The sequence below is a fragment of the Peromyscus maniculatus genome, chromosome 6 (assembly GCF_049852395.1).
Source record: "Peromyscus maniculatus bairdii isolate BWxNUB_F1_BW_parent chromosome 6, HU_Pman_BW_mat_3.1, whole genome shotgun sequence".
NCBI lineage: Eukaryota > Metazoa > Chordata > Mammalia > Rodentia > Cricetidae > Peromyscus > Peromyscus maniculatus.
In genome coordinates this window covers 133,925,271-133,948,838 of record NC_134857.1, presented here as the reverse complement: position 1 = coordinate 133,948,838, position 23,568 = coordinate 133,925,271, and the positions used below count along the sequence as shown (strand labels likewise).

At 43.3% G+C, this 23,568-nt stretch overlaps 2 protein-coding genes and 3 non-coding genes across 6 annotated transcripts in view; all 5 read left to right on the top strand.

The window, feature by feature from the left end:
• The first annotated feature begins 82 nt into the window (after window positions 1–82).
• Window positions 83–6,233, top strand: Rabggtb (Rab geranylgeranyltransferase subunit beta). Of its 2 annotated transcripts, XM_015993816.3 has the most exons (9): window positions 83–165; window positions 1,003–1,110; window positions 2,032–2,229; window positions 2,628–2,733; window positions 3,344–3,396; window positions 3,484–3,594; window positions 4,046–4,171; window positions 5,191–5,340; window positions 5,822–6,233. In XM_015993816.3, exons 1-9 carry the CDS (start codon window positions 163–165, stop codon window positions 5,960–5,962), a joined length of 996 nt encoding a protein of 331 aa, XP_015849302.1. In that variant the 5' UTR covers window positions 83–162; the 3' UTR covers window positions 5,963–6,233. The 2 variants fall into 2 exon arrangements, with proteins under 2 accessions (XP_015849302.1, XP_006974979.1); XM_006974917.3 differs by lacking the exon at window positions 83–165 and having other exon boundaries at window positions 961–1,110.
• LOC121830623 (small nucleolar RNA SNORD45) lies at window positions 833–912 on the top strand. Its single transcript, XR_006073837.1, has one exon. It is a non-coding gene; the product is annotated as a small nucleolar RNA SNORD45 (small nucleolar RNA).
• On the top strand, window positions 1,366–1,447 carry LOC121830622 (small nucleolar RNA SNORD45). The gene has a single exon (XR_006073835.1). It is a non-coding gene; the product is annotated as a small nucleolar RNA SNORD45 (small nucleolar RNA).
• LOC121830624 (small nucleolar RNA SNORD45) lies at window positions 2,341–2,412 on the top strand. The gene has a single exon (XR_006073838.1). It is a non-coding gene; the product is annotated as a small nucleolar RNA SNORD45 (small nucleolar RNA).
• Window positions 6,234–7,759: 1,526 nt separating the features above from the next.
• Window positions 7,760–23,568, top strand: part of Msh4 (mutS homolog 4) — a 69,972-nt gene continuing 54,163 nt past the window's right edge. Inside the window, exons 1-6 of the mRNA XM_076575268.1 lie at window positions 7,760–7,979; window positions 12,996–13,181; window positions 18,134–18,291; window positions 18,658–18,768; window positions 21,385–21,500; window positions 22,627–22,800. Coding sequence (XP_076431383.1) covers window positions 7,820–7,979; window positions 12,996–13,181; window positions 18,134–18,291; window positions 18,658–18,768; window positions 21,385–21,500; window positions 22,627–22,800 — 905 coding nt within the window. The 5' untranslated portion in view covers window positions 7,760–7,819. The remainder of the gene's footprint in view (window positions 7,980–12,995; window positions 13,182–18,133; window positions 18,292–18,657; window positions 18,769–21,384; window positions 21,501–22,626; window positions 22,801–23,568) is intronic.

Genomic DNA, 23,568 nt, shown 5'->3' with positions numbered 1-23,568 from the left:
CCGCGGAGTCCTTCAGGCAGGAGTGTGACCGGCTAAATGGTGGCCGCGGGGTCCTTCGGTCTGAGCGTGCCGGGCGTGGGCGGGCGGGCGGACGCGAGTGCGCAGGCGCGCGGGCCCTGACTCCCGGTGCTCGCGCGCGCTTCTGTCTTTCGGCGGCCGGACATGGTGAGAGCGGGGTCGCGGCGGAGCGCGGGGCCGGGGCGGCCGGGCGGGCTCGCTTAGCACGGGGAGGCGGGCGGGCCGGGGCCGATGCTTGAGGCTCCTGCAGGCCTGGAGCTCCCAGCAACGCCCCTGCCTCGGGCTCCTGGGGCCGGACTTGGAAGGTTCCTCGAGCGGTTGCTCAGCGTTTCCCGCAGTTCTCGAGGCCGCTCGCTTTATCCGCTTGTCCCCTGGGCGAGCCTCGCACGATTGGGCGGCCTGATTTCTTTCTCTGCAGCAGGGACTTAAGCGTGCCTGTTTTTTTTCCCCCCGGTTACATGTAATTGTGAATTTTTTTTTTTTGTAAATAACAATTTGGAACATACAGATTCTAGAAAATGATTAAAGATATTGTTTCAAAGTTATACATTTTAACTGGGATGGAAGAGAGCCAGCCTTGGCCCACACCCAGGGCAGAAGCAGGCGGATCTCTTGATTTCGAGGCCAGCCTGGTCCACATAGGGAGTTCAGATCAAGCAGGGCTTCATAGCAGAGACTGGTGAAAAAATAAGTTTTGGTAATTGGTTTGGTACTTGGAGCTGATACCAAGCATTTGGGGACTGCAGGAGGTGCCCTGCAACTCAAGCGTCTGCGTTGCGCTTCGTAGGCATACTTGAGAGTGACGGCCATTTCAGGTCAGTGATGAGCTGGCATGTATTCTGAATCTAAAGCTGATTATTAACCACTTTAGCTCTAGAATTACTCTGAGACTTGAAAGATGCCGGTCACATACTTGGTCGGGGATGTCACGTTTTCAGACCGTGTAAGTAAGTAATCATGAAATCTCTGCTTTTTCACCGCAAGGGCACACCGCAGAAGGATGTTGCCATCAAGGCAGATGCACCCGACACCCTGTTACTGGACAGACATGCCGATTATATCGCCTCCTATGGCGCAAAGAAAGATGATTATGTGCGTATGATTTTCTGCTGGAAAGTTTCCAAGACGAACAGCTGCAGTAGTGTTTGGCCTGTTCCGTAAGCACTGTCTAATGGCAGAGGGCTGACATGTCCCCCTTGGAAGTCCCATATGCTAGGTGTGCCTTGCATGCTGGAGGTTGATACTTGGTGGCATCCACGACACCCGTACATGAGGCATTTCTGGAGTAGGCTAGGATTTGCAGGCAGGAGGGGTGTGTGCCTTTCTGGCTGGGGTATAAACCTTAAAGGTCAATGATGTGTTGGCATGTATTATCTGAATTATGCTGATGTGTAATAACACCTTAGCTCTAGAATTACGCTGAGACCTTGAAAAGGTTTTGCCTAAACTTAATATGGTAGTGTACCTGGGGAAATACTGGCAGGAAAAGTTACCACGCTCCTGTGATCTCAGCATCAAGGGGCCGAGCAGGATCACCGAGTTGGAGAAAAGCCCGTGCTAAGTGGAGCGACCCTCTCCAAAGAGGAATGCCTTGTGTGAAAATATTTTCTATACAGCAGCTGTATGTCTGGGTCTTACAGAACATGTGGTGTTAGTACACACTTGATACTTGGCAATTTCCATAACTTTTTAATTAGGCACTCATTAGGGGTTACAGGTCTAAATGTCCTGTGGATCCCCAGCACCTGTCTACCCACTCTTTTAAGCCCTGGGCTTGGCTTGCCAGATGGCACTGAGGTGCTTACCTGAAGACTTGTAAAATAATGCTTTATAGCTGCAACGAGAGGTTCTGGGATCCATGGAGGTTTTTGATTAATTCACCTGCTGTTGGCACTTGGGAGACTAAAGCCTCATTTAAAGGTGGTCCCAATTGTCCTAAAATTGGGTGGGTTATATGTGAAATGGCCTCTTTAGGAGTTCAGATTGACCAATTTCGGAAACATCTATCTCTAGGAATACTGTATGTCCGAGTACTTGAGAATGAGCGGCATCTATTGGGGCCTGACGGTGATGGATCTCATGGGACAGCTTGATCGGATGAACCGAGAAGAAGTTCTGGTGTTTATCAAGTCGTGCCAGCACGAGTGTGGGGGAATAAGTGCTAGCATTGGACACGATCCGCACCTTCTCTACACTCTGAGTGCTGTCCAGGTAGATGCTGTGTTTCCGCAGGGTTTGGGGATTATAATTCACGGGGAGGCAGAAATCTGTATCTCACTGTCAAAGTTACTTCTGTCCTTTTGTGTGAAGTCCTTCCTACAAGGTCAGTGATGTCATGGCATGTATTAGCTGAATGCTAACATGATGCAAATTCTCAAGTGATACTGAGACCTTGGAGGGTAATTTCACTGTATGTTACTGGAACTGACTCCAGTTGAAATTTGGTTTTAGTGAAGAGCCAGAGCTTGAGTTTCTCAGATTATCAATGGTTTATGTAGTAAAACATTGTGATTAAGGGTTAAATGCCTGTGCATTTGAGCAGTTTATAGTAAACGAGGAGGGGCTTAATTGGTGACTTAACAAATCTGTGATACTCGCTTGTCTTTCAGATTCTTACTTTGTATGACAGCATTAATGTTATCGACGTAGATAAAGTTGTGGCATATGTTCAGAGTCTACAGAAAGAAGATGGTTCATTTGCTGGAGATGTGTGGGGTAAGACTGGTTTTAGTCAGCTTTTCCACACTTAGAACATCTTTGTCTTGGTAGTAATCATAAGATTTCAAGTTGTTCATCTTTTCAGGTCCCACTAAGCAGTTGGTCTAACTGGAATAAATGGCCTGCTGGAAGTCCCAGCATGCCGTGCTGGTTTGTCAGCACACCACACTCTAAAAGATAAGGTAGGTTCAAGTTTTATCCCCAATATTTGGTAGCTTTGAAGGGCTGAACTCCCTGAAAAGAGGACGTCTTTAAAAGTTTATGAAATTAGTAAATATCTGAGTTGGGACATAGAAAAAATTCATTTGATTAATGTAGATGATTTGTTTTGGGGTGGAACAAAATGCAGGCCTGAGACCAGCTGCTTTGTGGGATGTGAACCTTTTAACATACTGGTAACGAGTTCATTGGCATATAATAGTCCTCCCGTTTTGTAGGTTCCTTCCCTTTTGGGCACCTCTGAGCTACTTAGAAGGGCTGTTGCTTTCTATTTTTCTAGCTGGTTTCCTTAGCTTTTGGGGAATTGAATCGGCATGGTTCTTGCTCGGTTTGTTCTTCAGAAACTTGTAGCTTTTACGTGACTGCCTTGGCTCTTTTTGTCTTTTAGGGGAAATTGATACCAGATTCTCATTTTGTGCAGTGGCAACTTTGGCTCTCTTGGTAAGCTTTAAGTGTTGTGTTGAGGGACCTGATGAAGCATTTGTGAGTGCTCTGGGCGTTTCTAATAGGTTTTACTTCTTTTTGTAGGGCAAGCTTGATGCTATTAATGTGGAAAAAGCAATTGAATTTGTCTTGTCCTGCATGAACTTTGATGGTGGATTTGGGTGCAGACCGGGCTCTGAATCTCACGCCGGGCAGGTAAGTTTGCTATTAAAACGGTATTTTATAGTAATTGTTGTAAATGGCCGTGCCTTGTTACATAAGGAAAGTGGTTTGGGGGTGTGTGCTGTGTACACAGCTTCCGTCCTTTTAAGTAATGCCCTCCTATCTATATGGGATGTCTACATTTGGTACTTTGTCAGTTATAGGCTGTTGGGATGGCAGACATGAACCTCCACATGTGACTTAAATTATAACAATAAACATTCTAACCTGACCCAATGTGTCTGAGTTAGGACATATTTTTTGTCCTGAGAACATTGTGTAAGTTGTAAATTAATTGGCCATAAAGAAATTCCAAGCATAATAATTCACTGTGACATCGAATCCTAATGTAACCTGATACAAGATGGATGGAGTTTGAATAATTTTGGAGTGTTTGTAATTTACTATAAAATTATACCTGTGTACTTTATGTCTGTAATTTTAGATCTATTGTTGCACAGGATTCCTGGCGATAACTAGTCAGTTGCATCAAGTGAACTCGGACTTACTTGGTTGGTGGCTTTGTGAACGACAGTTGCCCTCAGGCGGACTCAATGGAAGACCTGAGAAGGTATTGTCTGTAGTGACTCCTTGTGTGGGTGGTGCTGTGTACTTAAAACTGAGCTTTTCTTTTTTGTAGTTTCAGTACTCCTTAAGGAGAGTGAGAGTTCATAGTGAAAATAGAACTTGGGGCTCTCATTGACCCTGGGAGGCACAGGCATGAGATTTGAGTTTGAATGAAGCCAGTCTGGTCTACTTTGGGAGATCCAGGATAGCTGGGGCTACATAGAAAGACCCTGTCAATAAAAGTGCTAAGGGCCATAGTGAACACTGAACATTGAATCTAGGCTGCTCAGGTAACATGGTAGCCACAGAGTAAGTAGGCTATTAAGTTAGCATACAGGCACAGCAAAAAAAAAAGTTAACTTGAATGAAGTGTGTCAGCTATCCCATCCCAAAGCTGTTGCAGACACTGAAATCTTCTGAGAGTAAACGATAATTAGTTTTTCAGAGCATTTCATCTTGTAGCCATGTAATTTGTTTGCTTATGGAAATTAAGAAATACTTTCAATGAAAGTAAACTGGCATTTGCTTTGGCTGAGACAGAAACTTAACGTGCCTATTAGTCATTCTTGGAGCTCAGGAAAATGCAGGCTGAGCGATCTGCAGGGACAATTCTCAGCAGATGTGTGTTTACCTGGACAGCACTAGTTGAAAGTGGTCTGCCTAGGAAATCTTGTCTCGTGCTTTCATGAATCTATACTAATGGCCTCAGCTGAAAACTGAGTAGAATATTTAAGTTAAAACAATGTATGTTTGCCACCCAGTCCTGAAGTGTGAGTGTCAATATGTGGGAAGTAGTCTCAACTTGATCATTTCTGGGTTTTCATTGTTACTGTCTTGTACATGCCTGAAGTGAGCCTACAATGTAACGGTTGTGCTGCCTCAGGCTCCTTAGTTCTGTCCACCATTCCTGACCCTTGTTCACTTCCTACTGTTGGAGCATGGGATTAGACATAAAATAATTTCTAAGGAAGTAGAGCAGTAAGTAATAGTGCCAACAGTCTGACTGGTTTTCCCCCCTTCTAGTTACCGGACGTGTGCTATTCCTGGTGGGTTTTGGCCTCCCTAAAGATAATTGGGAGGCTTCACTGGATTGACAGAGAAAAGCTGCGCAGCTTCATCTTAGCATGTCAAGATGAAGAGACAGGAGGCTTTGCGGACAGGCCAGGAGATATGGCAAGTACAGTTCTGTGATTTGCAGTTTTTCACTGTTGGTTGATTTATGGTTCTGGCCTTTGTTTGGGCTGTAGAAATAGTTCTTCATAAGTAATAGTCCAAAGGCTGCTTTGAGAGTCTGAGGCTGGAGCTTACAGGAATACTGTTTGTTGGGCTGGAGAGATGGCTCAGAGGTTAAGAACAGTGGCTGCTTTTCCAGAGGTCCTGAGTTCAATTCCCAGCACCCATATGGTGGTTTACCAGATCTCATCTGTAATGAGATCTGGCTCTCTCTTCTGGCCTGCAGGCACACATGCAAACAGAACACTGTATACATAATAAATAAATATTTTAAAAAAAAAAAAAGAAAAATACTGTCCTGCATGTTAAAAGCACTGGAGTCTTTCAGAAAACTTGTAAAGCTGTATACAGAAATTGAATAAACTTCATTCTGTGGGTCGGTTATTGAGTTTTTATCTCTTAACTGTTTATACACTTCCAGGTGGATCCTTTTCATACCTTATTTGGCATTGCTGGATTGTCACTCCTGGGAGAAGAACAGATCAAACCTGTTAGTCCTGTCTTTTGCATGCCCGAAGAAGTGCTTCAGAGGGTGAATGTCCAGCCTGAACTAGTGAGCTAGAGTCAGAGACAGGTGCAGTGTTTATCAAAGCTGGAGTGACTGTTAATATTTTGTATATCACATGCTAATGATAATATATAATTATATGTATTGTAAAGTAGACATGTATTTAGAATGTAGAATGTTTCTGATATCCATAACAGCAAATGAAAGAGCTAGTATTTAATTGGTACCTCCATGTCCTGTTGACCTGAAACAATTGTGATGGCAAATGATTTTTGTTAACTGATAGAGTAAAACTCAAGATTTAAATAAAAGATGCACAAATTAATTGAATGGCTGTTGTGTATGTAGCTGTTTCTTTAGAACTGAAACATTCCCTTTGTGGAGATTATTTCCAAGGCCATAAGTCATAAACAACTGGTGAGAAGGATGCAGGGGTGGGCCTTGGGCACAGTTTTCAGGGAACTCGGCTGTTGGTTTGGACTTTGTAGGCATGCAGCTGAGTCACCTACAGCCCCAAAAGTTTTTTTTTTTTTTTGCCTCCTGCGCCCCCCCCCCCCCCCAATCATTCTTAATGAATTGGTTTGCTTCGTGGGTTTAGGTGGAATTGTTTCTTGGGTCTGATGAGCCCCTGTCTGGACATTTGACATATTGGGGTTTTGAATTGATTAGTGTGGATTGGTCACAGATTGGATGAACTGTTGGTATAAATTTGGACTTAGTATATATCTACTTCTGGGTTGAACCTCTGCCCCTTTCCACACAAAAGGAAGGACCCCTCCCCTTTCTGAGATAGTCCCACTTGGTGCTAGAACTCCACATCATCCCCAACCAAGTGTTAGAGTTCTGGGGATCCACCTGCATTTCCAGCAAGTAGCCTGTCAAATGTGCACGCCTGATAGACAGGTTAGTGTTCGGGTGTCTTCCAATGTCCCAAGAAGGGTTGCTTAAGTATTTCAGTCACAGTCCATGACGATACACACCTGGTATACTCTACATACATGTCTCTATTGTGAAGCCTGGTTTTCAGAGGTTTAGTCCATTAGCATGGTGGCCCGCAGGCAGATGTGGCTGGAGAAGTAGCTGAGTTCTAATATCTGGATTGCAAGAGGGAGAAATTGGCATGAGCATTTGAAACCTCAAAGCCCACCCCAGTGACACTTCCTCCAAGGCCACACCTACTCAAGTGCTGCTCCCTAAGAATTCGAATATAAGACGACGGGGTGGGGGGGGGGCGCTTGGTAACTCAAACCACTACACTGCATATGTCCTGTTAACTGGAGAGCATTTATCCTCAGTGCTGCCACCTGGGAGTTGCTGTCTTTAAGGACTATAAAGAGTTTTCCAGAGGTTAAGTGCAAAGCTGTAGTTGAAACGTTTCCCCCTAGCCTGTGAAACTGCTGGCTGTAACTGCCCGTGTGATGGCACGGGTGTTCCGTCTGGTCGGCACCGTGCCATGTGTACCGTACACCGTCATTCTTAGACACTGGGTACTGGGCACGGGGTGATGAGCTAGAAATCGGGTAAGTGTATTGGGGATGTATCAGGCACGCGTTTATTATGCAAGACCCTGGGTTCAGTCCCCAGCAAGGTCCCCTCCAAGTGCTTGGCTAGTGTGAAAATTAAAAACATAAATTTCGTAATAAGAGAAGGCGCTGTTGTGACAGTTGACACCCCAAGTTGTTGGTCACTGGTGGGCCTTGAACTGTGGGGTCTGACCCGTGCTTCTGAGACCCTGCTGAGACAGGCAAGGCAAAGGGGACGGCGGCCGGCCCGCGCCTGCGCTGTGCGATGTGCGCGGCTCCACGCCTGCGCCGCGAGCGCACTGCGCCTGCGCCTGTCCTCCCGCCTTTCGGCGCGTGACCCTGCGGTGCTCGACGCCGCGCCGATCCTCGCGTCGCAGAGGCCGGAGGGATGCTGAGGCAGGCGGCCTCCCCAGCCTCGAGCTCCCCACGCGGGACCCCGCGCGGACATCTCTCGGCCCCGGCCTCCGCGTCCCGGCCCAGCACGGAAGGCGCCGCGGCCGACAGGAGCAGCAGCAGCAGCAGCAGCAGCCCCGTGCTGCCCGCGCCAGGCAAGGCTGCTCCGGCGGGCTGGGGGCCCGGGTGCCACGGCGGGCCGGGGGCTGGGGTAGCACGGCGGGCCGGGCCTCGCGTGCCACGGCCAGGCCAGGCTCCCACGGCGGGCCGGGGGCTGGGGTAGCACGGCGGGCCGGGCCTCGCGTGCCACGGCCAGGCCAGGCTCCCACGGCGGGCCGGGGTTTCGGGTACCACGGCGGCCCGGGCCTCGGGTGCCACGGCCAGGCCAGGCTCCCACGGCGGGCCGGGGGCTCGGGTACCACGGCGGCCCGGGCCTCGGGTGCCACGGCCAGGCCAGGCTCCCACGGCGGGCCGGGGGCTCGGGTACCACGGCGGGCCGGGCCCGGGTACCACGGCCAGGCCAGGCTCCCACGGCGGGCCGGGGGCCGGGGTACCACGGCGGGCCGGGGAGTTTGACAGTCACTACAAGTCTTCGCTAACGGTGCAGGGGCCGGTGCTTCGTGCCTTTATCCTCAACACTGGCGATCAGGGTCCCAGGCTAGCCTGGGCTCCACAATGAGCTGCTCTCACAATTGCAGACCAAAGCACGGCGGCTGTAAGACGCTGAAAGGAAGTGTGGCTTAGCGCTGCCTCCTCTTGTTTGTTCAAGGCAGGCTCTCGATGGCCCAGGCTTCACTTAGATTCACTGGTAGAAAAACCTGCCCCGAAGTTCTTCAGCAATCCTCCTGCCTTAGCCTCTTGAGTGCTGTATTATACCATGAACCACCATGCCTGACCTTCAATTTCCTCAAAAATGTTTTTCACCTTTTTCCCCAAACCCCTCTGAGTATGTGAGTGGGTCGGCATGCAAGGCTCAGGGGTGGAGGTCAAAGGACAACATTCTGGAGACCGCTCTCTACCTCCACCAAGTGGGCCCTGGGAGTCAGGCTTGGGGAATGCTTCCACCCCCATCGGCTCATCTCGCCGGTCCCTGCTTCTTAAAGTATATGGTGAATGGGAGACTGTGCGTACGGTTTCTAACGAGAGCTGCGCTTTGGCTGACGGGTTTTAGTCGTTAAGTTCTAAAATGGGATGATAATAGGTTAAAGTGAACATCTCATCTAATTCAGATGCTCAACTGTTAAAGTTGGTCCTTCTGGGGCTCATCGGTTTCAGAGGTCCAGTGTTCAATTCCCAGCATGCACAGGGGCTCACATCTGTCTGTAACTGATGCCGGACGATCTGATGTCCTCTTCTGGCGTCTGTGGTGCACAGGCATGCATTTAAAGGGGTGAAAGGTCCTCCAGGGTGAGTTCAACTCGTATGGAGGATAAAGAGAGGATTGGTTGACTGATTTTGTGAGTGAAGAAGTACTTGTTGAAGTCTTCTATGTTTAATATTAGGTTAAAAGTGGTTAAGAGAAACAAGCTTAAGAATTACAGAGACATGATGCCATAAATCATGATGATAAATTGTCTGTCTGACAATTCTGAAGGAATCTGGAACAGAACTGAGCCACAAGACATGGTTATTTATTTTGGATATGTGTGGGGTGTGTGTGTGTGTGTGTGTGTGTGTGTGTGTATGTATGTATGTATGTATGTGCATGCATGTTCAAATGTGCGGGGGCTTTTGTGTGTGAGCGTATGTGTGAGCATAAAAGGCCCAGGTTGATATTAGGAGTCTTGCTTTGTTACTTTCCACCTTACTCACTGAGGCAGGGTCTCTCAGTTGATCCCAGAGTTTATCAATATGGCCAATCTAGCTAGCCAGGTTGCTCCTTGAACCCCATCTTGGTCCTCCAGGAACTTGAATCACGATGGGTTACATTGCCATCTGGCATTTGTGTGTATCCTGAGAGTCAGAACTCTGGTACCCCCGCTTGCGCCTTATCCTCTGAGCCTTCTTCCCAGCCCCCAAAACATTTTTTTTTTTTTTTAAAGATAGCGATTTAGCTGAATATGGTGGGGCATGCCTGTAATCTTCCTGTTTTCTATTTAAGAGGCTAAGGCATGAGCATTTTGAGGCCAGCCTGGGCTGCAGATTAAGACCCTTTAAAAAGAGGAGAACTATTTGACATATTTATAGATTTTCAAGAGTTAAGTAAAGTGGATGAATAAAAGTTCAAAATAGTTGGTAATAAAGAAAGTGAACACTGGTAGAGAGACAATGTGTTCACCCTTTGACATTTAGAAATTCTTGGAAGACATAAAAGTTTATGTCCAAGAAGTTGCTAGACATTTCTTTATTTTTACTTTATAGAGTTATCTACTTTTTATGTGTATGAGTTCTCTGTGTGTAGCCCAGTAGCCTGGTCTCAAACTCCCTATGTAGCTCAGTTCAGGCCCTGTGTGGGGCGTTTACCCACCACCCCCACAGCTTCCCAGAGTTTTCTTGAGTGCGATCAGCAGGAAATATTAGATAGAAGGATTTATAGCGGAGAGTCTTGTGGAGATAAACAGATAGAAAATAAAGGATAGCCTCGAGAGGGCCTGGAACCTATTCCAACGGGCCCAGACTGTCTCTGGTCCAGGGTTTTTATAGAGACGCCAAGGGGTGGAGCAAAAGACCTCCTCCCCCAGCAGAGCCAAGTGCAGGCCATCTCAGACACCTGTACTCAGGCCCGTGGTCCTGATCATCCTCTATTCGGACCTGCTGGGTAAAGCCACGAGGAACCCCAGAACGGGCTCCCACACCCTTGAAGTTGTGATCCTCCTCCTCAGCCCCTCAGCACTGAAATGAGAGACGTGAGCACTACACCTGGCTGGTGCATGATCTTGAATATTTTTTATGAGTGTGTATGTTTCCTATCAGATGGAGCCATCAGGAACCCTCTTCCATTGCTTTCTATCTTATCCCTTTGAGGCAGACTCTCCTTGAACCTGGAAGTCGGCTTCATCAGCTAGGCTGGTGGAGGGCAAGCCTTGTGCCCAGACTGTTGGATTGTAACAAGCTGGGATCTGAACTCAAGTCCACATGGCTGCACACAAGTGTTCTTAACTCCTGAGCTGTACCACTAGCCTCTAACTTTAAAATTTTTCTTTGAGATAGGGTCTCTGTATATAACCCTGTCTGTCCTGGAACTGGCTATGTAGACCAGGGCTGCCTCAAACTCAGAGTTTATTTTGTTTTTGTTGCTGTTTTGAGGCTTCTTTTGTTGTTGTTGTTGTTGTTGTTGTTGTTGTTTTTAAACATTTTATTTATTTATTATGTATACAGAAGAGGGTGCCAGATCTCATTACAGATGGTTGTGAGCCACCATGTGGGTGCTGGGAATTGAACTCAGGACCTCTGGACCTCTGGAAGAGCAGTCAGTCCTCTTAACCTCTGAGCCATCTCTCCAGCCCTGTTGTTGTTTTTTTAAGACAGGGTTTATTCTGTAGCCCTGGCTGTCCTGGAACTCAGAGATCCACCTGCCTCTGCCTCCCAAGTGCTGGGATTAAAGACGTGTACCACCACCCTCACCCCCACCCCTATCCCATTCCACCCCCGGCTACATCACCTGAAATATTTTTTTATTTATTATTTATTTATTTATTTATTTTTAAGATTTATTTATTTATTATGTATACAGTGTTCTGCTTGCATGTATCCTTTCAGGCCAGAAGAGGGAGCCAGATCTCATTACAGATGGTTGTGAGCCACCATGTGGTTGCTGGGAATGAGATGCCCAGAGTAAATAAATGTTGATTCAGTGAGTGAACTCTGTAGGCCGACAGTCAAGAGGAAGGCAGAGAAGAGGACTTGGTACAGGAAACTGCAGGCAGTGAGGAGGACGAGGACACGTGGCGTAGAAATCAGGGGCGGGAGAGCCCTGTGTCTTCATTTGCTTGTTTGTTTCTTTGGAGCTTCTGTGTTACCAGACACTGTGCGGGGCTGTTTATGTACATGGTGTGAAATGTTATGACATGGCTCTAAAGTAGGTAACATGTTGGTAAGCAATGTCTGAAAAAGTACTGAAGCCAAGTGAACCTGAAGCCGACTGTCTAACACAGTTTGCACAGGAAGAGACTTTCAGATGAGGAGGTTAATGAGGGAAAAGACACTTAATTATAGTGTAAACTACACCTGCTGGCTGAAAGGAAACCTGATTTTAGCAAGAGTAGTCTCAGTGAACTTGTAGAGGCAAGAGCCATATCAGAATATCCCCTTAATCAATGAATTTATTTTTTGAAGCAAAATCCCATGTGTCTCAGACTGGTCTCAGCTCACTCTGTAGGTGAGGATAACCTTGAATTTCTGAACTGCTTTCCTCCACCTCTCAAGTGCTGAGAGTACAGGTATGCATTACCACATATGTTATGTGTGCTGGGGGTGGAACCCAGGACCTCATGCACACCAGGCAAGCACTCTGTCCACTGAGCTACACCCCCAGCACTGTGTCAGCACCATGTGTTAGTACATGATTATCAAGCCAGGTGTGGTGGGTAGCACATGCCTATAATTCCAGCAATCAGGAGGTGGAGGCAGGAGGACCATAAGTTGGTGGCAACTCTAGGCTATAGAGTGAATTCAGCTGCAGCCTGAGATACATAGTGAGATTTGCTTAAGAACAACAAACAAACAAAAATTGTCAAAAGAGCCATAGAAGTAGAGGGAGGCTGGCCAGGAAGAGGAAGGGTCAGTAAGAGTAGCAGGGGCACAAGAGAGGATAATAATGGAGGTTGGAAATGATCAAAATACAATACATACGTGTATGAAAATATTAGGGAACCTACTATTATGATAATACAAACTAATAAAGCCATGAGCACAATTGTCAATAATTATTATAATTTTTAAATTATCAGATTAAATTTACAGAAAGTAAGGCCGGGTGGTGGTGGCGCACGCCTTTAATCCCAGCACTCGGGAGGCAGAGCCAGGCGGATCTCTGTGAGTTCGAGGCCAGCCTGGGCTACCAAGTGAGTTCCAGGAAAGGCGCAAAGCTACACAGAGAAACCCTGTCTCGAAAACCCCCCAAAAAAAAAAAAAAAAAATTTACAGAAAGTAGATATGATGTCAGTTTTAGGATTAATACATAATTCTTTAACGCTTATCATTAAGAATTATTCATAATTTTTCAAATTTAGGTTCATCATTTGGAAACAAAAGATCTTATGCAAAACACACAGTTGCATCCAGTTTTCCTATTGGTACAACAAGCTCATCTTCTGCACGAGATGCCAATTATCCACAAATATATAGAACTCCGTTATCTGCTGGAAATCCCCAGAGATCAGGCTATAAAAGTTGGACACCTCAAGTAGGATATTCAGGTAAAATTGGTGAAAGAGTAACCCTGATGTTCCTTTGAAAATTTTAAAGTTTTGTAAATTATAAATTGGGTGGTTAGCTCGTTTGCACTTCTTCAATCACTGATATGGAGAACTGGAAGATACATCTATCATGACCCATGTGCAACTCAGGGTAGGCTGACATGGCTACGTGCTTCCTATTGTTGGTTAATATGTGTAACCTTGCATTATCTGAACTTATTTTGACAAAAAGGAAAAAAATCTCTTTCATGTGATATTTAAGTGAAAACTTTGATCCTAATAGTACTCTCGAGTGTCTTTTCTAATACGGAAATTTTAATTTTTATTTAAATGTACTCAGTTTTGTTGAGGGATCAGTGAGTGGATGTTTGGTGTGCACCAATTCTCTAAGGCATATATAAGACTACGTCTTGGCTACAGGGTGTGTAAATGTTGCCTGATTCTTCCTGGGAAGATAAGAACAAGCATCCGTCCACCCTAAATAAGGCATCAAAAGCAGACCAAAGAAAAGATCCACCCAACTCTAGCTTGAGATCTCACTCACTGAGATTTTGGGGGTAGGAAAATGGGTGACTCAGAACAGCGACAGTTCCCCCGGGCATGGGTTCCTGGAGCTTCCTGCCCCACCTAAAGGTAGCTGTCCTAGTCTCCTCCTGAAGAAAGTGTTCCTGCTTATACTACCTAAGAAGAAATGGAGCCTCCAGGAAGGAATGCTTCATTCAGAAAGAATAGCTATGTAACATATGTGTATGGTGGTGGTTACATCTACATATGTGCATACATTTTAAGATGCTACATTATTTTTGAAGCACATAATGATACATAACAGCATTTCAGTGGAGACATACTGCATATACGATGGTAGCCCCATCATGATTATAATAGAGGTGACAATTCATATTGCCCAGTGTTGTCATTACACCTTTAAAAATGTTTAGATAGCAAACACCTACCTTTAGTCCTCAGTCACCATTTCAATAGCACCACCTGCTGGGGGCCAAGTGTAGATGGAAATTTCTCCGGTCCTGCCTTACTCAGCAGTCTGGATGAATCTCTCCCACCTGCAGTCCCACAGAAGCTTATAAAATAATTACTCAGAGGCTTATATTAATTGCAGACTGTGTGGCCTATAGCTTTAGCTTCTTGCTAGCTCTTTCATCTTAAATTAACCTATTTCTATAAATCTGTATGTTGCCACATGGTCCTGACGTTACCTGTCTGAGGGCATCTTGTTGCTCCTTTGGCTGCAGATTCTCATCTCTCCTGACTCCACCCATCTCTCTGTATCTCTGCTTGGATTTCCCACCTGGCTGTAAACTTTCTTGCCATAGGTCAAAACAGCTTTACTTTTTATCCAGTGGGAGCCACACATAGTCACAGCATACAGAAAAACATCCTATAACATTTCTCCTTTTCTATCTAATCAAAAAGGAAGGTTTTGTGCGGTGGTGGCACACACCTTTAATCCCAGCACTCAGGAGGAAGAGATAGGCGGATCTCTGTGAGTTCAAGGCCAGCCTTGTCTACAGAGCGAGTTCCAGGAAAGGCGCAAAGCTACACAGAGAAACCCTGTTTCAAAAAACTAAAAAAAAAAAAAAAAAAAAAAAGGAAGGTTTTAACTTTAACGTAGTAAAATTATATATAACAAAACAGTTATCAAGCAAGAATTACAGTTACAATATCTAGTCTATTTGTACTTGGCAAAATTAAAGAAAATATTCTGTCATCTATCCTATTTTTGTGAGTCTGAAGTTTTATATCTAATTTATCTCTTATCATGACTAAGGAAAACTATATTTAGTCTTTAATTCCATCAAAGACCCCAGAAGGATATAATATCATCTGAGTAAACAGGAAGTGCATTGCAAGCAACTTCCATAATTCTAGAAATGACAAAGACATCTGGCTACCTGGACAGTCATCCAAAGTTCCTCTGTAATGTTAGGGCATCTGTCTTCAGCCTACAGGCCTAGAGTCTCTGACATAGCTTTCAGTGAAGCAGGAAATTTTAAGGACTGTTCTACTCATTCTGGCAAAGTTCATCAGTTGCTTCTCTCTATGTCCTGTGGAATGTCTGGTAGTTTCTTCTGTGAAGCAGGAACCTGAAGGACCATCTTTCCTTGTAAAGTCCTATGGGTCCTGCATGTCTAGTTTATATAACATATTGTCAAGCAGTCAAGGCAAGAACAGTTTTTTGCCCAAATGGCTAACTTTTGCTGTAAAGAAAGTAAACTCCATATGGAGTGTCTTCGATGCCCATCTTTCTCTTTAAAGTAAATTAGTGCTGCCAGGGGCAGACATGTCTCATTGTCCAGAAAAGTCTAAGTTTTTAAAACATTTTAAATGCCATATTTTGTAGGTCTTTGAAGTATTTGAAGATTACCTACCTAATTGAAATATATCTGTGTATACCTAGAAAACTTAATTAACATGACTATAAGTTTGATTATCATAGATGACTAATTATTAATCTGTATTCTAAATTATACATTACAATTTTAAATGAGTTGCATAAACATAATAACTTAAACAAGAATGCAAATATATATACAGATAACAAATTGACCTTAAATTTGTATTAATAAGCCAAAATCCATACCAGTGTATTTTGAGATTAACAACTTAATCTCAAATTAACAGTTTTTTTGGATTAAAATAGATTCAATAATCTACCTTTTTTCATCATTTCTATATCTCATTCCCCTTTCTTATTTTAGAAAGAGATTGACTAGGACCAATAACAATTTGTAACCAAACCCCTAAACAAAGACAAACATCCATAATCCATTTTTTTCTGGGTGAGGGGAATGTGGACATAATCCTCTAGGCTACTTCGTTCAGCTCATGACTGGGGATCATCTCACAGCCAACCACAAGACTTATGGTTTTTATGCTTATTGTACTTTCTTTTAGAAACTACATTATATATGTATTTTATTGATCCATTTTGTGTTCATGTACTGTATTCATTTTGCTGGGTTGTCTACAACAAATACAAGTTGATTGCCTTAAACATTTATTTTCTTATCTGAGTCCTCGCTACTTGTCTTACTCTTGGCTATTTTTTTTTTTTTGGTCTCTTCCCACAGTATCTCTGTGCCCTAATGTTCTCACATTTGTATGCCAATAACCAGCAGCCACTTCCCAAATCACTGACTTTGGAGACTTAATATAAATTATAAATGCTTGGCCAATAGCTCAGACTTGTTACTAACCAGTTCTTACAACTTAACCCATTTCTATTAATCTGAGTGCTGCCCCAAGGCTTATGGCTTTTTCCTCTATCCCATTTTGTGTGTCCAACTCATTCTCTATCTAGCTGGTGACTCCTCTATGTAGCTGGTGACTCCTCCGACTCCGCCCTTCCTCATCCCATCATTCTCAGTTTGGCTTTCCCCCCTAACTTTATCCTGTTTAGCTGTTGGCCAGTCAGCTTGTTTATTAAACCAATCATAGCAACATATATTTACACAGTGTATAGAAGGATTGTTCCACAACATTTATAGAGTAAGGTGAACAATATGTGTTTTAACCCCAAATTAAAAATTCCCTTAATGACTTTATTCCAGTAAAATTAAAAAATAAACCAATGTATAAGTGTATCCTCTATGTGTAAAAGTAACGCTTGACGTGGGAGCTCAGCCCAGAAGTCAGAAAACTGTAGCCAGACACAAGGATAGCCACCTCGGAGTTTGCAAAACCTCACAAGCCTGCAGACAGCAGTTGGTAGTGTAGGCCTGCAATCTCAGCATTTTTTGAGAGGCAGAGGCAGGAGGATTGCCTCAAGTTGGAGGCCAGTCTCTTCTCCTTAGCAAGTTCTAGGTAGCTGGGGATATACATCCTGTCTCACAATTAAGGCAAAAAATCCTTAATGTGAAGTTAAGTTTTGACATAAAACTTTTTTCGTTTTGTTTTAAGAGACAGGGTTTTTCTGTGTAACAGTCCTGGCTATCCTGGAACTTGATTTGTAGACCAGGCTGGCCTTGAACTCACAGAGATCAGACTCAAGAATATTGGGATTAAAGTTGTGCACTACCACGCCCAGCCTGACACAATACTTTAATAATTTTATTTGTTTGGTAATGGAATTTTTGTTTTGTTTGTTTATTTTTTGTAAATAAATGTTCACTGGGTGGTGGTGGTATGTGGGAGCCCGTTCTCGGGTTCCTTGTGGCTTTACCCAGCAGGTCTGAATAGAGGATGATCAGGACCATGGGCCTGAGTGCAGGTATCTGAGATGGTCTGCACTTGGCTGTGCTGGGGGAGGAGGTCTTTTGCTCCACCCCTTGGCGTCTCTATAAAGACCCTGGGCCAGAGACAGTCGGGCCCCGTTGGAATAGGTTCCAGGCCCTCTCGAGGCTATCCTTTATTTTCTATCTGTTTATCTCCGCGATATTCTCCGCAATAAATCCTTCTATCTAATATTTCCTGCTGCTCGCACTCAAGAAAACTCTGGGGAACTGTGGGGGTGGCGGGTAAACGGCCCACAGTGGTACACGCCTTTAATTCCAGCATGTGGGAGGCAGAGGCAGGTGAATCTCTCCAGTACAGCCTGGGCTACACAGAGAAACTCTGTCTTAAAAAACTAAAACAAAGAAGCAAACAAAGGTTCCTCTTTTGAATGTATTAATTAGATTTGGTACCTGTACAAGACCTGTACAAGGTCAAGGCCACAGACCAGTCACCATTCCTGCAGGCAGCACTAGTACTCAGTAGGAAAAAAAGATGGAAGGAGACATGTTGGAGTGGGAGTGTTCATGGACTGAGAGAAGAGCAGGGTTGATAGTGGGTGTGATCAATGATCAATATACATTGTGTTTCATGTATGAAATTATCAAAGAATAAATAAAAGATGTAAAAATGATAGACTTAGGGCTTTGAGGTCTTACATGAAGTAATTATAAACAACTACTAACATTCACGTGTGTTCTTGATTTGCAAACTGTCACCAGCCACATCTTCTGCAGTGTCTGCACACGCCCCGTCCGTCATTGTTGCCGTGGTGGAAGGAAGAGGGCTGGCCAGGGGTGAGATAGGAATGGCAAGCATTGATTTAAAAAGCCCACAGATTGTATTGTCACAGTTTGCAGACAACACAACATATGCAAAGGTAAGTTCTTTTACAACTCAGAAATTTGAAGTGATTATAGGTGCACAAAAGAAAAAAAAAACAAGCACATTAATTTAAAAAATATGTATTGAAAATAAATATTTGATAAACTCAGATTAATTTTGAGTTTAGACTGGTAAAACCAGTGAGTGAAATATGGCCTATGTTTCTGATATTTTATATTTGTATTTAGGTAGAGATGTTTAATACATCAGCATTTGAAGTATATTTTAACTGAAACATTGAATTAGAACTGTTGGATTTTTATCTGCACACCTTAGTAATTTACTTCTTAGAATAATATATAACTACTTTGGAAGCTGTTCTTTGTTTACATTTAGAAAATAATTATTTTAACAATTTCAGGTGATCACTAAACTCAAAGTTTTATCACCTTTGGAAATAATAATGTCAAATACTGCTTGTGTTGTGGGAAATTCAACCAAATTGTTTACTCTGGTCACAGAAAATTTCAAGGTAAGAGATTTTCATTCTGGTAACATTCAAAATGTAATTATTTAGAATCCATTTCATATTATAAAAAGCAATTATTTGACTAGCTATATATTTAAGGTCCTAAGGTAGTCAATTCGTACAAATTATAGTCTAATATATTACTAAAAATCATAAAAGTTATTGAGAATACCCTTGATTTGTCACTTGTGTTCTTCTTTAAGCAAAACAGAAAAATGTATCAGGTAGTTAAGAGGTGTTCTAGTTTGATGTCTGCAACTGTGGTGTAACACTGACCAAAAAACTGCCTAGGAGAGGGAGCTAAAAGCTACTTCAGTTTACAGTTGCAAGGTAGAGGCCAGGTGTCATGGCAGAGGCAGGTGGATCTCTGCTGGTTCTAGGCCAGCCTGGTCTACACAGTGTTCCATGACATCTAGGGCTATGTAGAGGGCCCTGTCTCAAAAACAAGCAAACAAACAAAATTTTGAAAAAAATGTAGGGAACAGTCCATTCTCACTGGGACATAAAGGCAGGAGCTTCAGCAGCTAATGGTTATATACTAACAAAATCCTGAATGGAGCAAAGGAGCAAGCCACGAAAATATTTCAGAAAGAAGTATTACAAGAGAGAAAAATCAGTGTGTTATTGTTCCTATTATAACCCACTGACCATACAGAGAACTTCTTAAGTCAGAATCAGTATGAAGTGGAGGGAGCATAAATCTCGGAATGCAAGAAGTCTAGCTCTAAACTGGATGATATGTGAGCAGTGACTTGACTTTTCAGAATTTTACTTACAGAAAATTGGGATAAAAAGACTTGTGTTGTAGAGTTGTTGTGAAGATTAAATGATACTTAGAAAAGTCGCAGCATGTGTGTTCCTGCCTGCTGAAGGTTCCTGTAGCCTTAACAGAATATACTCCAGAGTCCATTGGTCCATTCTTTCTTGTACATTACTTTCTGGGGGAGAGGAGCTTCTTTGAGCTAGGATCTCATGTACTATTGCAGGCTGGCCTTGAACTTGCTGTGTAGTTAAGGTTGACCTTGAACTTGCTGTGTAGTTAAGGCTGACTTTGAACTCTTGATTCTCTGCCCTCACCTCAGTGCTGGGATCGCCTGGCTTTATCCTTTTTTTTTTTTTTTCTTTTCCCCAAAGTAGGCAAACTCTTAGTTCACAACTTTATTTTCACTTTCCTCTCTGTTTCATTAAATAAAGAGAGCCACTATCACTGGACATGGTACCCAGGCCACCCTCATGTTATACCTAGCCAGTTAATGCACCATGAGGAAGGAAAGAGACAACACTTACGGGTTCCAAAAACTTTAATAAATCACCATATGAATGGGTAATCAGGCAGGGCTACAAGACAGAGACCCAAGAGCATTGTTTCTCCTGACAGCCCTGAGCAGTGGCAGAAGTGGGGTTATAAGCACAAAATCACAAACATTTGTTGCCAAGTTACAGTTAATGATTTTTACCAGTCAGGATTTAGAGATTAGGGGCTTCCTTGGGTGTTCCCTCATTGTCAACCAATCTATAATGCAAGCCTTTCAATCCAACCAACCAGATTCATTTGTTCTTTGTTAGAAATACTATTTTTAGAGAACTAAAGATGCATAATGACTATTTCTATGGTTTAGGGAGGAGGTTGACTCAGCCATTGGAAAGTTCTCAGCTCCCCTGGGGCTTGGGAACCTGAGCTTTATTTCACCTTACAGGTAAATGGAGTATGAAGTCAAAATGGTAGTTCTTAGATCAAGCTGCTTTTGGCTGCTCCCTTCAGACTGAACAAGGACATCTAGTCTCAAGAAACAAAAATAAACAAACAATAAGATACCCAGGAGCTACTATCTCACTTTTGAATAATTTTCCCCATGAAGGTTTGATGGTGGAATTGACGTATTTCCATCATTGCACCACCTAGATCTAAGGGTGTGCCTTTTCTTAGTTATTTTAACTTACAGAGGACCTGAAAAACCTGTGTGATGTTTCTGTGGAATACAAGTCCTAGGTGCCAGAGATTCTCATGCTTGTTGTTTTATTATTGTCCTTAATATATTCGGTTAAGTTCATGAAAGTAATTTCGAATTGAGAATTACATGTTGTTCTGTCATTCACAGAAAGATGGACAGCCATTTTCTTTTTCTTTTCTTCCTTTCTTCTGTTCTTTCTCCCTCCATCCCCGCCCCTCTTTTCAAGATAGCATCTCACTGTATAGTTCTAACTGTCCTAGAATTCACTCTGTAGACCAGGCTGGCCTCCACCTCATGGAGATCCACCTGCCTCTGCCTCCCAAGTACTGGGATTAAAGGCGGGTGCCACTACTCCCGGATTCTATTTTCATTTTATATATTACAAAAATTTATTTAAATATTGGAAACAATAAAAGTAACTTTCTACAATATTTAAGATACCTACTTATATACTACAAAGTGTTTAAGAAATCAGAGTTATTTTTGTGGAAGTTGTTTTGTTTTTAAGACAAGATGTTACTCTACTTTGAACTCATGAAAATACTCCTGCCTCAGCTTCTCCAGTTTTGGGATTATAGATATGATCCACTAGCTTTAGGTAAGAGATCAATATTGAACAACAGCATGACATTTAATGATTTATTTGAGAATTAAAATCTCTTTTCAGAACGTTAATTTCACTACAGTCCAAAGGAAATACTTCAATGAAACAAAGGGCTTAGAGTACATTGAACAGTTATGCACAGCCGAGTTCAGCTCCGTCCTCATGGAAGTTCAGTCCAGGTGGGTTACAGCAGCTCTCTGAGTGCTGGTTCCTCACAGGGGAGATCTCTTCTCTGTCCTGTTCTGGCTGTATTACTATCTACCATCTAGAAGAGGACCTGGCCCACAATACACATCCAATTATTACTGAAATAAACTTTTCTACAAGCTATATATTTACGATTTAATTTAGATTTTCTCCAAATGAATTGTCATTTATTGCTCTGATAGTAGCTGCTCATTTACCTCATAGTGAAAATCTTGATTAGCTACAGGATACTAGAAATTTGAGTCCCAGAAGAGAAGCATAGTTAGCCAGGCATGGTGGCCCATGTGATCTTAGCACTCTAGGGAGCTGAGTCAGGAGGATTGCTGCAAGTTCAAGGCCAGTTAGAGCTATCTGGTAAGTTCCTGGCTAGTCAGTCCTACAAAGTGAGACTGTCTTAAGAAACAAACTACAGCGAGACAGTGGTGGCACGCTCTTTTCATCTCAGGCAGAGGCAGGGGGATCTCCGAGTCTACAGAGTGAGTTCTAGGACAGCCAGGGGAACATAGAGAAACCCTGTCTTGGAAAAAAAAAAAAAAAGCAAGAAAGAAAAGAAAAGAAACAAACTACTATTATTCTCCCTCCCTCTCACCCCCCCCCACCCCCCCATATCTCACTGTGTGCCCCTGGCTGGCCTGGAGCTTGCTGTGTAGACCACGTTGGCCTCTGCCTGTTGAATGCTGGGTTAAAGACATGCACCACTCTGCCCAGCTTATTATTCTCTATAATAAGCAGTTTGTTGAAGTATACTACCCTGTAAGTGACAGACTTGAAAAACTGCCTTTTACAGCTGAGTGTGGTGGCTCAAGTCTCAGCACTTGGAAGGGTGATGCTCAGAGGCTGTGGTGGATTCCAGGCAGTCCTAAGCTAGGGAGACCACTTCAAAACAAGCATTGTTTGTCCATTATCCAGTGTTCAATCAGTTTTATAAGAGTATTTACTTGGTTTCCAAAATTTGCATTCTCAATGTCTTTTTCTCTAAAAAATGCTGTCTAAATGTTTTTAATTATCCTGATATCAAGGTGAATTAAATGTCTCTTTCTGTAGCAGCAGCTGTTTATTTACCCTGGTTTTACACTGCTTTACTGTGGTCACTCACAGGTATTACTGCCTTGCAGCTGCTGCAGCCTTGTTAAAATATGTCGAATTCATTCAAAATTCAGTTTATGCACCAAAATCGCTGAAGATTTATTTCCAAGGTAGTGAACAGACAGCTATGATAGATTCATCATCAGCCCAGAACCTTGAGTTGCTCATCAATAACCAGGACTACAGGTAAGGCAATCTGAGTGGTTCTTATAAAATGTCAGCGATTTCTGTGAATGGTTATTTGAAAGTTTTAATTAAGTTATTGGTGGAGAAATAGTAAATAAACATTTTAAATCACTGCCCTATTTTTGCTGAACCCAGATTTTTCACAAAATCAGGTTTTCAAAAGAATTGAGTTAACTAAACAATAAAAAACAACCCTTCAATTGCCAAGATTGGGTGAAGGACCGTAAACAAAGTAGTTAAACAGATGCTCAGTGTGAGCAGAGTTCCCGGGATGACGCTGTGCCTTCCACTGTGACTTCCGCAAGGCTGAATAACTGATTAGGCTGCAGTGGTTGTGGAGAAGCTGGACTATTGCATGCGAGGAGCCTGGTTACAGTTTATCTTGAACTATCGTTAGCCTTTAACAGGCATTCCTTGCCCACCTCTGTATCGTGTGACAAACAGATAAAAACATTTTGAAATGTATTAACAAAACTATTTTCTATCAACCAGAAGGCCAAGAGTCATCAGATAGCATTTCAGGCCTATAGCTGAGCTATCTCTGCTTTGCTCTTTCCCCTACTGTGTATTACCAGTATATTACAAAGTGCCTCAATTTAGGACCTTCTTTGTTCTGTTACAATAAAAAAAATTTTAAAACTGCATCCATGTTGGAACATGGAATTTGGGGTAACCTAAATCTGCATTTCTGGGCCATGGTCACTCCCATTTGGTTCCAGAATAAACTGTCTCTTCTCCCCCATGAGGTAAGAGTTGTATTTTTGTGTG

Bases quoted from the DNA above. Each gene is read 5' to 3' on its own strand.
- Rabggtb (XM_006974917.3), top strand. From the start codon at position 976: ATGAAATCTCTGCTTTTTCACCGCAAGGGCACACCGCAGAAGGATGTT. The intron at 1,111-2,031 runs GTGCGTATGATT...ATCTATCTCTAG, and splicing joins GCGCAAAGAAAGATGATTAT to GAATACTGTATGTCCGAGTA. The intron at 2,230-2,627 runs GTAGATGCTGTG...CTTGTCTTTCAG, and splicing joins ACACTCTGAGTGCTGTCCAG to ATTCTTACTTTGTATGACAG.